General features: G+C 34.7%; 2 protein-coding genes across 3 annotated transcripts; both read right to left on the reverse strand.

The window, feature by feature from the left end:
* Positions 1-837: 837 nt before the first annotated feature.
* Positions 838-3918, reverse strand: LOC102615679 (polygalacturonase At1g48100). Its single transcript, XM_006492396.4, has 6 exons — positions 2502-3918; positions 2220-2387; positions 2094-2138; positions 1791-1998; positions 1613-1694; positions 838-1537 (listed from the first exon to the last, which is right to left on the reverse strand). The coding sequence occupies exons 1-6, from the start codon at positions 3249-3251 to the stop codon at positions 1036-1038; spliced, it is 1755 nt and encodes a 584-aa protein (XP_006492459.2). The 5' UTR covers positions 3252-3918; the 3' UTR covers positions 838-1035.
* Positions 3919-6082: 2164 nt separating this feature from the next.
* Positions 6083-9845, reverse strand: LOC102619073 (shaggy-related protein kinase alpha). Of its 2 annotated transcripts, none has more exons than XR_372240.4 (13): positions 9398-9845; positions 8966-9124; positions 8782-8874; positions 8637-8696; positions 8234-8506; positions 7937-8011; positions 7760-7816; positions 7531-7671; positions 7389-7439; positions 6951-7046; positions 6796-6879; positions 6577-6689; positions 6083-6473 (listed from the first exon to the last, which is right to left on the reverse strand). XR_372240.4 is itself a non-coding variant. In XM_006492321.4 (13 exons), the coding sequence occupies exons 2-13, from the start codon at positions 9059-9061 to the stop codon at positions 6391-6393; spliced, it is 1212 nt and encodes a 403-aa protein (XP_006492384.1). In that variant the 5' UTR covers positions 9062-9124; positions 9398-9842; the 3' UTR covers positions 6083-6390. The 2 variants fall into 2 exon arrangements, 1 of the variants encoding a protein (XP_006492384.1); XM_006492321.4 differs by having other exon boundaries at positions 6577-6679; positions 9398-9842.
* Positions 9846-16321: the final 6476 nt, after the last annotated feature.

Here is a 16321-nt window from a genome sequence, read left to right on the forward strand (position 1 = left end):
GGTGATTATATATACGACCGTAACTTGCATGAAGCAATTAATGATTGGAAGAATGATCCAAACCGTCTCTTTTGTTTAACGAAATTAGCTATTTCCCTCTCATATTTCAAAATTCATCAGAAACTCAACTTCCTAATGTTACATTGTCAAGTACTATGATACATATTTTAGAGGACAATTCAGTAGTTTAAATCAACAATGCTGATAGTTTAAAAACGAATGGACTTAAATATTATGTAGAAGCACATAGTGGACTGTCAATGGAATATTAATAACATCAAGGAGGTTTAGGTGGGTTTTAAGACATGATGGGAAAATAGCTAATTTCTCGAAACATGAGGGAAGATTTTATCTTTTACTCTTAGTAATATGAATGATGATGTCTAGTCTAGTATTACTGAGTGCCTGAACATGCTATCCTAGCTAGCTCAAGCTCTTGCGCAAACACAAAGCGATGGCCATGGCACATGAGACCAAATGACAATGTCGCTGCTGTGCTCCTCACAATTTATAAAGTTTCTATTGTTGGGTCTATGTTGATACATATTCTTGCACTATGCTGCACCAGAAAGAGGAAAACTTAATGATGAAAATCAAAAGGCAAATAGGTGCCGGCAATAGCTACACCTTTCCGTTTTACGGGTCACTATATATTGGCAAATAAATAACAATAATGTTGCCTAAGAATCCACTTTATAGCGAAATGCTATTGGTAAAAAGTAAAAAGAGTTGGTGCGGGTGTCCCTTATCAACCCCCATCCACTACTGTATGGTCAATTTGTTGGTCTTGTTTATAATTACAACGGCAAGGAGATTATAGTAATTGAACCTGCATCAAAGTTTTAAAATAAATAAATTTTTTGAGCTACATATTATATTTGATGCAATTAAAAACAGTTTTGTGATTTCTTGGCCACATACATCATAATACACACCACTCTGCAATCATCACATAATTAGAAATACACTCGTGATTTCATTTTTCAATTATTTACATATATCTTGGACCTAAGCTTTACATGCGAATCTAGTGGGTCAGCAATGATCAATTTCATTATCCAAGAGTGATCGAGGAATCCCCTCCAGCAAGCAAGACACCGGTGGAATCGTCAAAGTTGGCAAATCTCCATACGCATTCCAACAAAACGGGTCCGAAACTAAATCCCCTTTAGCTGGTAGAAGCTCAACTTCAGAGAGTGTCAAGTTTGTGCATGGCACCGTGTCACTGCAGGCAAAATGCATTGGTGGGCTACGAATATCGTAGGTTCCCTTAATGTTTGAGTACAATATGTCTGATACATAGACTGCTGATGTTTTGTTGGTGCAGTCTTTGGTGAGACAGTAGTATTGGTCAATTATAATTGGGTTTCTAACGTTGTTCATGTGAATATTACTGAATGTTATTCCTGATACAGCTCCGGATCCACCTTGCCATGTCTTGATTCTAACTCCATTATTAGACACTTTAATCACCGAGTCTCTAACTGTGATGTTAGACACACAGGCTCGCGAATTGTGGTTCCCTAGACTTCCAATGCTGAAAATATTCAGAATTGTAATTAGCTTATAAGAACGAACAAAACCGTGATGACAAAATTAACTAGTAATGTACCTGATTCCATGTCCAGGTCCACATGTAATGTTCCTAATGTCTACATCATAACAGCCTGATCCAATTGATACACAATCATCACCTACAAAAAGATCGTGGAAAAATTGGTTTAGTGAGATTCTGAGGGCAGTAATAAATTGAGAAATTCTGAAGATGTAAGAAGTTTTGGGGATAAAACCATTGGAGATCACTGAATTGTATATTTCAACGCCATTCGTGTTCTCAATGTGGATTCCATCGGTGTTGGGACTCAGGGCAGGAGCCGTAATATGAATGGATTCTATATGGACATTCTTGCAGTTATCGAATCTGAAGTGAAACTGGGGGCTATCCTTGATTCTAAGTCTTTGCACAGTCAAATTAGAGCTCATGAAGAATCTTAAAGCCTGCATAATGAAATTTGATAAGAAGTTAAATGATGCTTTAAATTAGCAGAAACAAGACAAAGATACCTTTGAATTAACTAGTAAGCACAACTTACAATGGGGCTATCACATGGTCCAGGCGATGTTGTCCCATTAATGCCCTATGCAAGTGATATGGGAGATGAGCAATAATGTTAAGGACAAAAGTAAAAGACATTATATGAGAAAAATTAGCAACGTACTTTGTGTGGTTTGCAGGGCAGATCCCACCATTTATGCCCTCTGCCATCAATTGTACCTCCTCCTTGCAGCGACAATTCATTGATTTTATAGAAGACCAGCCATTGACGCTTACTGTTCTTTTGTAGCCAGGACTCCGGTCCGTCAGGAGGCATAATGGTGCCATCAACCTTCTCAGTAATCATAATGTGGCACATCACCAAATTCAATCAGTCCTTTTTATGAACCAAATAAAAAAAAAAGAAAAATCTAGAATACAGCAGGACGAGAGCAAACATAATTACCTGAAATACTATGCTGCCTTGGCAAGGACCTGTGAAAATTGTAGATTGAATCATGAAGGAGAAACCATAGGGAACATGGATGACTGCGAAATCCTTTTGGCAGGCCGAGTCCCATGTCATCTTGAATGCTTCAGTGTCATCTGAAATGCCATCTCCAACGGCACCAAATTTACGTACATCTATGACATTTCCATCATCAGGTGAGTTAGCAGGGGAAGTAGTTGGAGCTCCAGGAGAGTTATAGTCATTCCCCTTGTTGGGTGGGGCAGCAGGACCGGATGAAGGAGAAGGAGTGCGGGTAAAATTGTAGCCATTAAGGGGATTTGTAGGCGCATGGGAAGCAGATGGAGCACCTGGAGAGTCATAGCCATTCCCCTTGTTAGGTGGGTTAGCAGGTTCAGTTGAAGGAGAAGGAGCACGCATAGCATTGTAGCCACTAGGTGGATTAGAAGGCTCAGGTGATGGGGAAGAAGCAGCCGTAGAATTATCAGCATTCCAATCATCCGATGGACTATCGGCCTCTGGCGAGGGAGAAGGAGAATTAGCGGAATTATGGGCATTAGTGTTATTAGATGGATCGGTGAGCTGAGGTGAAGGAGAAGGAGAAGGAGTTTCTGAGAATTCATATGTATTGTGGTGGTGGGTGTGTTTGTGTTTTATAGAGTGATGCCTTCTAGCTTGGACAGAAAGGATGAAGCCAAGAAAACAAATACAAAATATAAGTATTGATACCCTCCTAGAATAAGCCATTTTGAGCTCAATGTTCTCTGAAACCGTTCTGTTAGTAACAGAGGAGATTTGCACTTTCTTAGAAATGGTAATTTTCACTAGCACAAATTTTGCTTAGTCACCGTCAGGAACTAAACGGAAAGACTCTGAGCTGAGAAGCAATTGACAAACTGAGAGTGAATGTATTTTAAGTATAGTGAACTAAACGAATAATATTGGGAAGTTGAAAGAAGCTAGTTTGGGTAAGTGAACTCGGTGAGCACTCGAGCAACTTGCCAAATAGTATAACTAGGTTTGGCTTTGGAAATACATGCAGAATCAGAAAGGCTGAATCCCTATTTATATAATAAGAGCAAGCTTAGTGGAAAGAACTTTTGAAAAACTCATGGTGCATTTTAATATTATAATGGGTCTTTTTTGTGGCGGGAACCATCCAATTCCACATAAGAAAGAGAGATTGGCTCTTTTTTGAGAATGTGGAGTCTGTCTGCATATGACCTTTCTGGAAAAAGGGAAACGGAATAACAAGAAATCAGATGCGTGGGCGGTTGATAAGTCCCCCATGTTCTTCCCATAACTTTCACTTTCATCGGTCCCCCATCTAGTTATTCAACTGCGTGATAATTTACAATTAGTTCAATTTCAACTGCAGTACTACTACATACCATTTTGAAAGGATAACAGGTTCAGTCCGATATTCCTGAACAAATCAACAAAATGTATACGTTAATTTCTTAATGTACAGTTCAACCCAGCTCAATAGCCATGTGCATATAGTAATTGGTTTCTAACGTTTATGGCAAAAACACATGTTTATAGGAAATTGGTCAGCTTAACATTCACACATAATTTGCATCACATGGTTACTACATACTAAACTCCGTTTGAATTTTCCTTTTCTTTTTTTTCTAATAAGCTCGATAAGTACTAGCGATCTACCAGCGACAAGGGATTATCATATTCATGTATGATATTAATGTAACTAGCGAAAATTGCAAGTTATCACAGCTCTTTCACAACAAGAATGGGCGGCAGAATTAACTTCTTCCGGATAAAAACTTGCAGAAAGTAGTGGGAGAAAAAGTACTCTCTCAATGTTCTCTATGCAATGAATTAAAGGGCGGAGCAGAGACTGCATTGTGAATCATTGTTGCTTGTTTTTCGGCCATTACATGATTGAAATTCAGTTCAATCACCAGGGTCAAATTTAACAATCGAGGAGCATTTCCCTTTGGATAATGTAACATCCGAATATGGTCTCAAAGCAATATTATCTCTCTAAGCAAAGCAACCAACCACTTAACAGTTTTGAGTTCCAATATTTGATTGTGAGACAAGTAATGGCGTGGGCTGAAAGTTTTATGTTTACTTTCGGTTACGTGGCCAATCCACTTAGGAGCCTCTTCAAATACATTGCAGTTGTAGAAGCACTTTTATTTATTTTTGTCACCGACCAAAGTTAACGGTCAGCATTTCTCGGTTGCTTCTTCCGTTGAGAAACGATGATCTCTGGCTTTTGCCCTGCTCATTAGATGAAACTACAGAAACGGTTATTCTGGACTCTTGAGCTTAACAAAAATTCGTCTTCAGGGTTCTGAGGCCATTTCTTCAGGATTCTGGAAATTATGACTTGAATTTGATGCAGCAGTCTGTTTTGTTTTGTTTTTTTTTTTTTAATTATTTTTTTAAGAGTTCGTGCAACTGGATTCTCCATCTTGTGTTTTATATTTCTTAACAACTCAGCAAGTGCTACGACTAAAAGATGCCTCATTGCTGAAGCAGGATGAAAAACGTTCAGCCCATTGCTGCTGATTGTATTATTATTCTATAGATACTGTTGCATCTCATTCCAAATCTATTCATGTTAGGGACAATTCGAGTTTTTAATGGGACTGGAATCAAATCATTGAGGTCTAATTTGTGGAGTTCCATCTCTCAATGGATGGTATTCATATGTATAACAACATACTTGGTGACAATGGATTATATTAATTGGGATACTCACTTCGTAATTATTAATTAATCACATACTAGTTAGATGTGAAAACCTTAAACCATGCTCTATATAAAGCCAATTAAAACATCTTCAAATGGTAGTGAAATTGAATTTGGATTCCATATTATCTGGTTTGTGTTGATTGTTTAAAAAATATTATATTACATTGTGAATTTTATAGTAATAAATAATATTACTATTTAATTAATACATGTTTGTTCAATAATTACCTATCAAAATTTTCTTAAAAGTAAGCACAAAAATGTCCATGGATCATGAGCAAGTGAGAAACCAAGTCGTCAACTTCAACTCACCTTTAGTGGCTTATCCTAAGTAATGATGTTTCAAACCACTGTAGCCTGTTGGCGTGCACCCAAGACAAATAATAATAATAATAACAATATGATCTCAAGTCCACCATCTCACTCTCATAGGTCGGCCGCAGCTGCAATTCATAACTCATAATCGATTCCTTCGCGTGAATAAAAAACGCACCTGCTGACTAATTAGACAACTTGAAAGGCTGAGCTCCTTTCCTTTCTTCACATCATATAACACCAACTAGTGCCGTGGCATAAATATTAATATATAGTTCCTTTCATACAAGGATAAAGATAGTGTCATGCTATAAACTCGAAGATCATGTATCATGTTTCTTTCATTTAATATCTTGGAAACCATATTCTATTCATTCATGACAACATTTTAAAACATGCATCTTTCTAATGTTAGTACTTGGCATCTATTTCTAAATGAATATATAGCGCATTATTAATCAACATAAAAAAAGTTTTGAGGGATAATCTTAGGGCACTCTCGGGAACATTCAGTTCTATCATAATATTAGTCCAATAAATTCGTGGGAGGAAAACAACATATGGTTTCCAATTGACATTACAATCTGGTCAGCATATCCATTGAATTATCGTGTGAATATTAAGCAGACTCTTCTCCATCTGCTTTCTACAAACAAAGAAAGATAAGAATATAAATGCTAAAAAAATCAATAAACGGAACAAATGAACTAAGGGTTACGAAACAAATAGCACAGCTTTTCCATATTTTCACTTGATACAGGCCACTAGCTACATCTCTACAGCAGATCAAATATTTATGCAAAGCTGCAACCTGCAAGGAGCAGGCTTCAACTTTTGGAGAACCAAATCACAAACCAAGGAAGGCACACTGTTTTCTTGCATGCTCAGGGATCAGCTTCACCAACATATCCACGGGCACACCCTTCAGTTCTAATAAAAAAACAACCAACAATCCCATTCAAAACTAAGCACGCAATAAACAGGAGGAAAAAAGAAATCAGCAGAAGATTTCATTCAAGTAAAAGTTCATTACCATGAGGCTTAAAGTTAAACAATGGTGGAAGAAAGCGTCCATTTGGGAGTCGGGTATTAGGATCACGTAGTTCATCAAAGAAGGGATGAATCAAAGCTTCCAACTGCATCAAACTTAAAGTTCTATTAGAACAGATTTGAAGTATAGATAAAAAAACAAGAGTGGTGGCTGTTAAAAATGAAAATTAATCACACAGCTCATAAGAGAATTTGTACTCACTGCTGTGCTCCGAAGATTGGGAGAGTACTGCAGTAGTCTAGAGACAAGATCTACAGCTTCTGGGGGCATACGCTTCTGGAATATCTGAAGAACAAAGCTATTTAGCAAATCTATTCTCATATGCTAGTAGAAACCACAAGTGATGTGCATAGTACCTTGTGCCACGGGTGAGCTTTGATTTGGGGAAATTTAAACTCAGTGTAGTTTGGATTCATGCACTTTATTTCTTCCCTAGTTGGAGTACCTAAAACCTGCACAGGAATGATATAATTTATCAAAAGACGAGGAAAATACAATATAATAAGAGAAAAGACACAACAGGCATCCAGCTTGATCAAACTAAGGATCTTTTTGATGTTGCCAACAAAGAAAAGAAATTCCTTGGATCAATATCAAACTATTTGTCGCATGTTACAAGGCAAAAACCTTATCATTGACCATCATTCTCAAAGAGAATTTAGGAGGCCCAACAATAAGGAATCACTAGAATGCCAAATTGCAGCCCTATAAATTCAGACGCTAGCTTCAAATAGCTTTAAGTAGAGTCATTAGGCAGCTTTTATTGATAAAGAAATTTCAGTGTGTAAAATTACCTTGATGATTTCCACAAGCTGGTCTACACCGCTCTCGCCAGGGAAAAGAGGCTGGCACCAAAAGAGACAAATTGCATGTTACATATAGAAAAGAATTTCCAAAAGTACAGCAATTCAACCATAGAGAATGAAGCTATCCTACCTGTCCCAGTAGCAGTTCAGCCAAAACGCAGCCGGCAGACCAGATATCAATTGCTGCGGTGTACTCAGTTGCACCAAATATAAGTTCAGGTGCTCGATAGTATCTTGAACATATGTAAGAGATATTTGGTTCCCCCTTTACCTGTCAGTCAACATTAAATCAGCAATCAGTATGATCAGTCACACAATGAAAAAGAACACTGATAAATCTATGATGCTAAAGCACATACCAGAACTTTTGCACTTCCAAAGTCACACAATTTCAGCTGGTGGGTATGTGGATTGACCTGTTACCGAAAAAAAGGAAAAAGAATTGTTACAGTCAAATGACCAAAATTTAAATATATATGTATACAGGTAGAAAAACAAAAATATTCACAATAAGACACCAATTAAAGGTACCATACCAGTAAATTTTGAGGCTTTATGTCCCTGTGGCAAACTCCAATAGTGTTATGGATGTAAGCAAGTGCTCTACATATCTGCAGACGCATAAGAAATAAAGCTTCATGTCAGAACAAATTGAAAGTGATAAAGATCAAACAAAGCAAAAGTGACCGCTTATAACTCCAAAAGTATATTACATAAATCGTGATAAAATAAATAGACAACAAAAACTCATGGGACTATTAACAATGGCCGGTAATAGAAGAATAGAATCTGAATGCAGCAAAAAACAAAATAAACCAGTTCGTCATTCTCACCTGATAAAAGTAAAGTTTGACGTAAATCAATGGCATCCTTTGGCTCATTTTATAGTGATGTTTGATCACCCGGTGAACGGTCTCCGGAACATACTCAAGAACAAGGTTAAGATATAGCTCATCCTTTTCAGTTGTTGAAAAGAAACAGTGCTTCAGGGACACAACATTTGGGTGGTCCAGAAGACGCATGGTTTGCAGCTCCCGGTTCTTGTACCTCTTGTCCTGAAGAACCTTCTTTATTGCAACAGCTTCACCAGTCTCTAAGCACTTAGCCTGTATAAGTAAACCCACAACAAAGGCAGCAGAATAAGAGGAATGCCAAACCTTGACCGAACATAAAATCAGATGCAACCCCCGAGTTTTAAAAGACCCAACTATGATTGCCAATCGGCAGCTAGATTACCTGGAAAACTACTCCAAAAGATCCATGGCCAACAACACGTTCAGCCATGTAGCTTATTGTCTACAATAATAAGAAGGCCACACATATCAGTACAAGAAAAAGCAAATAAAAACTGAACAGCATTTTCTGAAAAACAAAAGTAAACCTGTTTGGGCTGCCCATTTTTACCCCCAATAGTGGTGACAATTATATGACCCGCTTCCGTCCCATTACCATCAACCACAGTTGCTTCCATTTCCTGCATAAAATTTAATAGCTTTCAAGTAAGTAAAAAAAAAAGATTGTCACGAAGCAGCAAAAAATCAACAAGAAGAAAAAAAATCATATACCTTGTCATCCCTAATTTTCATGTCATTCATCTCCTCGGGTAACCTATCAACACCGACTGTATTTCCAGAAGCAGGTACTACACTAACAGAAGCCATTCTAAAGAAATAACAAAACCTTCCACCCCCTTCCAAATTCACCTTCACTAATTAATAACTCACCTGCAGAAGCAGTAACAATCAGCGGTTTAAGCAAATCAATACAAGACACATCAGAAAATTCAGTAAATAGTAAATGGTATCCACATTCACATCAAACCAGGTTACTCTCAAAATCTGGATGGAAGTTCACACCGCACTGGAAAAAATGTGCACCTACTTTACAAAGCTAACAGTTTCAATCTATTTACCCGCAAAGATCTAAAAATGCACATAATAATAATAATAATAAAATGGAAAAGAAAATAAAAGTAATAGAAACAATGTGAAAATTACCGATCGGGTGAAAAAATTGGGTAGATCCATAAGCGCAATAACTAAAAAGAAAAAATTAAAAAGGTAAATTGTTCGGCTTTCAGATAAATGGATCTGTATACTGTGATAGGGGAAATGCTGTGAAGTGATAAAGAGAGAGAGAGAGAGAGAGAGAGAGAAGGGAGAGGAGTTTTTTGTTTGGTTTGGTCTGTTCTTTTGACTGATTGAGCGAATGGTGGCAAGTGGAAAATGGCAATGCTATTGGTGGTGGTGGTGGTGACACAGGCGGTGAGTGAGTCAACAACGGCAGACACACGGAGCCCAACACCATTCTATTTTATTTGTTTATGTCCTTCATTTTGTTTCTTCTTTTTGACCGTTCAAACCTCCCCTGGGCCCCCACCTCCTCCCCTTTCATCATTTTCGAGTCGCCTCTCCAGTCTCCACTCCGTCTCCCTACTTGCTTTTCTCTCTTTTCCCTTTTTTTACTTATTTTTAATGTGGACTGGTCAACTGCAGCAGCAATAGGCAATGTATTATTTGCTACGCCAGTTGACCCAATAGCCCATCATATATTATTTGCTACGCCCTCCGCATTTCTTTCTTTTGAGTTTTGAGTTCAGGTGATTTCTTTTTCTTTTTCTTTTTCTTTTTTTAGTTTTGTTTTCAGTTTTTTTTTTCATTAACAAAAATCTATGGAATTGTTTTTTTAAATGACATCTTTTGGAGATGTCTTCATATTAATGTTTCTAAGAATTTTCAGATCTGATGGAAGATATGGATATATTGTTTTATTTAGTTTTTTTATTGTTCTAAATATATATATATATATATATATAATATTTTAGAATTTTTATTGACAGAAGACATCTTTCTTTTAAAATTCTAAGACAATAGTTTTGGAAACAACATATCTTTGGTAGGAAGTAGGATCACACATATTAGTACATTACTTTATGTATTACTACCTGATGATGAATTTTTTTAAATTTATAATATAATATTTATCAATTAAATAATAGAATAATATAATTAATTCACTTAAAATTTTACTAAAAATCATTAACTATTGAATAAATAGTTCATATAACCTTTCAATTACTAAAAATTACATAAATTTTGAATGCTTATACTTTACTCTAGTTCATATAGCCTACATGTAAAGTTTGTATACTCAAAATCAATCATATACCAAATCTTTATAAAATTTAAAGAATCATTAACGCAATCGAAAGTCTAATTATACCTCCTATTTGGTCAAACACTCTTACATAAACCTTATTGTTCGATTCAGTGATGGAAGACCGACATTAACAAAGTTTTATATTTGGCAATAGACTTTATTATTAAAGGAACACGAGCCCTTTTTTCTCCTCTATCTCTTTTTACCATCAACATAAATAAAATTGAAATAAGTGGTGTCCAGTTTTTTTTTTTTTTTTTTCTAATAATCTTCAGATATTTTACAATTTGGTACTTATTGCCTTGACCATTCAACTCTCATGCTCAGCACCGGCTCACAGCCTTGATGGCTGCGATTAATTGCAGTTCCACTTATTAGAATAATCGAAGGCGCGCCTTTTTGCCGCTCTGGAAACGGGAAACTAGACTTTCAGACGTTTGTTTATTGGAATAATTAGGATAAAATGTTTCTTTTATTTTTTAAGTCTTATAATTTCGACCTATTATTTAATATTATTTTTTTTTTTATTATCTTATAATGATCGTTTGTTATTTTTTATCCACATGCCACCGCTTTGAAGAAATTTCGTTCAAGGAAATTGAAAATCATCATCATGTTATTGTGTATCAGCATTAGAGGGTGCGATCTAAATTTAAATTAAAATTCATTGATCACAAGTCTTAATTTATACCACTTCCAAGGGCAACTAATATAGTGCAGTTTCCGATACCCAGACCACGTGGAATTGGTCTCCCTCGTGCCGCTCGTGGCGAGATTTTTTATTTTATTTTTAAATATAAGAGTTTTGACGGGGCAGCTACCTTATGGATTTTGTAAGGTACGCCCACCCCAAAATAAGTGAAATGGAGGTGGAGTTAGGTGGACTACACTCCATTTTTATTAGAGGGGCATACCTTACATAATCTATAAGGTAAGTTTAAACTATTTTTTTACACCTCTTCAAAATTTTCTTAAAATACCCCTATAAATCTTTCAATTTCCTGGTACTTTCTCACTTTTATAATTCCTTTGAAGTCTCTATATATATATATACTCGCTTCAAACTTTCTCTATTATTTAATTTCTAAAGAAAAGAAAAATCTAACGAAAAAAGTTAAAAGAATCTTACTCCTAGTATATTTAGACACATAGGGGTAGTGTGCAATAATTAATTTGAAAAAATTATTTGTAGTGAAAGTCTTTCTATAATGTCGTAATTAAAATTATGACACCAATACTGTAATTTAACATAAATTTTGTAAATGAAACATAAAACATGTAAATTTAACGTAAAACTTGTAAATCAACAATAAATGTAAGACAAAATATAAATTATGTAAATAGAACATAAGTCTTGTAAATGAAAGGTAAAACAAGTAAATTAATATAAGAGTAGTAAATTAGTGCAATACTAGTCAACAAAACAAAAACTTATAGATATAATATAAAACTTGTAAATCAATGCAAAGTGTAAAATAAAACATAAATTAAGTAAATAAAATATAAGATTTGTAAATAGAAGGTAAAATAAGTAAATCAATATAAGAGTAGTAAATTGATGTATTATTGGTAAATAAAATAAAAAGCTATAGATATTTTAAAAAAAAACCTATAAATCAACATTAAGTGTAAAACAAAACATAAATGATGCAAATGGAACATAATGCTTATAAATGAAAGATAAAATAAGTAAATTGACATACGAGTGGTAAATTTACATATCATTAGTAAATAAAACAAAAACTTATTAATGTAACATAAAACTTATAAATCAACATTAAATGTAAAATAAAACATAACACTTGCAAATAGAATGTAAAATAAGTAAATTAACATAGAAGTGGTAAATTGATGTATTATTGGTAAATAAAACATAAACTTATAGATATAAAATAAAACTTGCAAATTAATATAAGATATGTGAATAAAAAGCAAAACAAACAAATTAACATGGTAGTGATAAAATAATGCATTATTGGTAAGCATAACATAAATTTACATAAGTAACCTAAAACTTGTGAATCAACATTAAGTATAAAATAACATATAAATTATATAAATAGAATAAAAGACTTGTAAATAAAATGTAAAATAAGTAAATATTATAAGAGTAATTGAAAAATAAAACTTACAGACATAAAATAAAAACTCATTATAATAATAATTGCCTTACATATGTTCTATTTTTATTTCTAAATTGAATAATGATAATTTTAGATTTATGTAATACATGTGATGATACATGTGAAATTTTATTTAGGATAAAATTTATTCTCAAAGTTAAATTTTGAATTTTTTTTTCAAAATTATTTGTAAGATGATTGATTTTGTTTCCTTTTAAACCTCATCGATAGCAGCTTTAAATGATCTTTTAGCATAAGTAAGAAGCAAAGCTTTAAAACTATATGAAATACGTATAAAATTAAAATTAGATCCAAGTTTATTGATATTTTATATATGTCTAGTAATATAAGAAGGTGTTTTTATTTTGTTTCGGCTCGATCCATATTAAGAAAAATGATTTTACTTAATTATCTTGTATAGTAAACAAATATTATGACAGAAAAAAAAAAGTTTATAAATGTCATAGCATGAATATAGAACTTATGATTAAACTAATTCAGTAAAACTTATTTCAATTTTTTTCAATACAATTTTTTTGTTTTCAATTGATGAGAAACTTTTTCCTCTGCTCAATAAATTAAATAAGTAAACTATTTTCTAAAATTAAAGTTTAATGTTAATTTATAATTTTTATATTATTTTTTACAAGTTTTTGTTTTGTTTGTAATTTTAAAACACTAATTTACCACTCTTATATTAATTTACTTATTTTACCTTTCATTTACTAATCTTGTGTGTAATTTATAATATTTATATTTATCACGGCATCATAGAATTTTCCTTGTAGTGGAACTTTTGTGTTTGTTTTCGATTAAAGAAATTAATTATTTATTACACAAGTTTTGTTTCCCCACTGCATTGGATTTATAATTAAAAAAATCATACATCTATAAGAATAACAGACTGAAAGAGAGAGGAAAAAAAAATACAAGTGGAGTTAATTTAATTATATTCGTGCGTAAATGTAATTGTAAGAGAATATGAGTTTTATGAGGCTAATGGCCAATGGGGGTGCCAATTATTCAACTCTAAATGAAAAAATCTAGACAAGACAATATTGCAACGTAAGTATTCAAACTTCCAAAGGCCATGAATCCCCCCGAAATTTGAATTATTGGCACTCCTAAGTCAAGAGGTATCCATTTTTTAAAAAACTAATCTTAAGTTATTTTACAATCTTGGGCAATATATATATTAATATATAATATCTATATATATAGTGACAGAATTCAAAAATCTACTAAGTATTACTTTGAAAACGTACTGCTGAAAACATATATATTTTATCTAAATATTTCAAAAGAAAAGGAGAACTTGACGGACTCAAACTGACATTCTACGATAGATGGTCTTGGGTAGGACGTCCCATTTTAAATAAAAAAAATCGCAATCGTTCATAAACTTGTTACTGTGCTTCTCTTTAATCTTTAGTCCTAGTGGTGGGTGGTCGCGGTTGCAGATCTTTTTTGTTTTCAATGATTTGAAAGTCCAAGCCGCGTTCCTGCGACTATTATCAGTCTAAGATTTCACTTGACCTGGAAATTTTCTGCGTAATTCGTGCACTATAATGGACCAAATCAAATTGTTTAATGTCACATGAGTTGGTGTTGGATGATAAATTTTGGTAACACCCAGTTAGCAAGTGTCATGTGGCGTGATTTAGTGGTTCTTAGATAAAAAATTAAATTACCAAAATTTCCCTTCAAAAATAATTTGAACGTTAATGGAGTTGTTAATTGCAGAGCCAAAAAGGGCTAAAAACATATGAAAGGATCATTGGAGGACGCCCAGAAGGAGCATGAAGGAAACAAAATCTAAAAGATAGAAGGGGGACCACAAAGGTCGTCGTATAATGTAATTGGATTCGGGATATATCCCTCCTTTGTCGCCTCCCTTGTAGTCGCTCGCTTGCAGCCACACCAGTCGGTAGGGGGCCACTGAAGAGGTCGCCAATAAGAGTACGCCAATTGGGAAGAAATGAAACTATGATTGGTCCAACTCAACGTTGGCAACGGCAGTTACCTGTGGATTAATATAACGGAGGGACTCTAAAATCTCTCTACGAACAGAAAACGAGGCGTGACGCTGTCGATGGAGCCTCCGCGTAGCTTTGTCATATTTATTATAGATAAAAGAATCAGTCAAGGCAAGACATGTACAGAGAGGCGAAAAACATTGGGCTATATGCCACACTGTCAATTAGTATTGGGCTTACAATCGCTAGAGAAATATAACAGTGGGCCTGTCCCAGTGATGTAAGTGAAACGAAACGTAGTTCCAAGAAACTTATGATATCGTTTACCCGGCATTTGTGTTTTGGGTAGTTTTCATGATAAACGGCCATATAATTAAGCTGGGTTTATAGTTTTAAGGGAAATTTACGAAAATAACTATAAATATTTTGTTATTTTCACAACTAACCCTCTCAACTTTTTTCTATTAACATTAGCCAAACACAAACCTTTCTCTCCAAATTACTCTTCTTTACAGACCAAAAGCAACAATCTTTCTCCCATATCGTCAAACCAAACGCAGCTTTCCACTCTTGAATTATCAACCAACGGCGACGGCAAAAGGCAACGGTAAAAGTGAAATCCGTCATAATATATCTGAATCCAACACTAATCGACATCACTTAGTGGTATGAGTTATTTTCTGAACTTGCTGAACTGAGTCATGGGTGAATCTGGTGACAGACTGCCTGTTACACCAAGCTTCGGGCGACAGGTTGCCTGTCGCACCAAGCTTCGGGCGACAGGCAGTCTGTCGCACCAAGCCTTGGAGATTCATTAAAACTGTATTAATTTGATCCGGTTCTAAATAATTTTTTTTTTATAATTTCAGGCTTAATGGATTCAGTTGTACTTGAATTATGTTACGATGGTTGGTAGGAGACATTAGAGGATGGCCGTATGGAGTATGTGAATGGTAAAAATTGAGCTTTTTTTGTTGGGAAAAATTGTCTGTTTGATCAGTTATTGGCAAGAGTATACGAGGTGTTACAAATAAACCCTAATGAATATAGTATCACAATGAAGACAACTTTAAGGTCTAGTAACACATTATATCGTATATGTGCACTGCCCATGGATATATTTGATGATGAAATGGTGAGGGTTGTGTTGCATATGGCATCCGACGTAGCCAATTTTGGATGCATTCCTATATTCGTGACCACATCACCTTGAGTTCCGAACGAAGGTATTAAGCCACATGTCGATACAGAAACTTCGTTTGGAGCAAATATGTATGGCCCCAATAATGATGAAGAGGTGATGCCAAGGACAATATCGCTGCAGCAATATTACTCTCCAATCCACGACAATTATGACAACATTGATGATAACGGCGTTACGTTAGAGGATGTTGGAGCAACGGTATTTCCAATAACGACGTCGTTGGAGCAACGGTATGCTCCGTATAACAACAATAATTTTCGGGACAATGATGATTTTCATCATGAGACAGAGGGGGATAATGTTTGTGCAGAACCTTCTAATAATACGAGGGGCACTCGTTTGAATAATGATGGTGATGATGGAGGAGCCGGTCCTTCGAATGTTCCATCGTTTCAGTGCGACGATGAGTGTGAAGACAATACTCCTGTGAATAACAGAGGCAATAGACATAGTCATTCT

This window comes from Citrus sinensis, chromosome 3 (assembly GCF_022201045.2).
Source record: "Citrus sinensis cultivar Valencia sweet orange chromosome 3, DVS_A1.0, whole genome shotgun sequence".
Lineage (NCBI taxonomy): Eukaryota > Viridiplantae > Streptophyta > Magnoliopsida > Sapindales > Rutaceae > Citrus > Citrus sinensis.

What these genes read in the sequence shown, in the direction of transcription:
- LOC102615679 (XM_006492396.4), bottom strand. Translation starts at nt 3,251, where the DNA reads ATGGCTTATTCTAGGAGGGTATCAATACTTATATTTTGTATTTGTTTT. An exon ending in CAATTCAGTGATCTCCAATG is followed by an intron (nt 1,695 to 1,790) that starts GTTTTATCCCCA and finishes ATCTTTTTGTAG; the next exon opens with GTGATGATTGTGTATCAATT. An exon ending in GGACCTGGACATGGAATCAG is followed by an intron (nt 1,538 to 1,612) that starts GTACATTACTAG and finishes GAATATTTTCAG; the next exon opens with CATTGGAAGTCTAGGGAACC.
- LOC102619073 (XM_006492321.4), bottom strand. Translation starts at nt 9,061, where the DNA reads ATGGCTTCTGTTAGTGTAGTACCTGCTTCTGGAAATACAGTCGGTGTT. An exon ending in AAGCTCACCCGTGGCACAAG is followed by an intron (nt 6,880 to 6,950) that starts GTACTATGCACA and finishes TTTGTTCTTCAG; the next exon opens with ATATTCCAGAAGCGTATGCC. An exon ending in CCAATCTTCGGAGCACAGCA is followed by an intron (nt 6,680 to 6,795) that starts GTGAGTACAAAT and finishes AGTTTGATGCAG; the next exon opens with TTGGAAGCTTTGATTCATCC.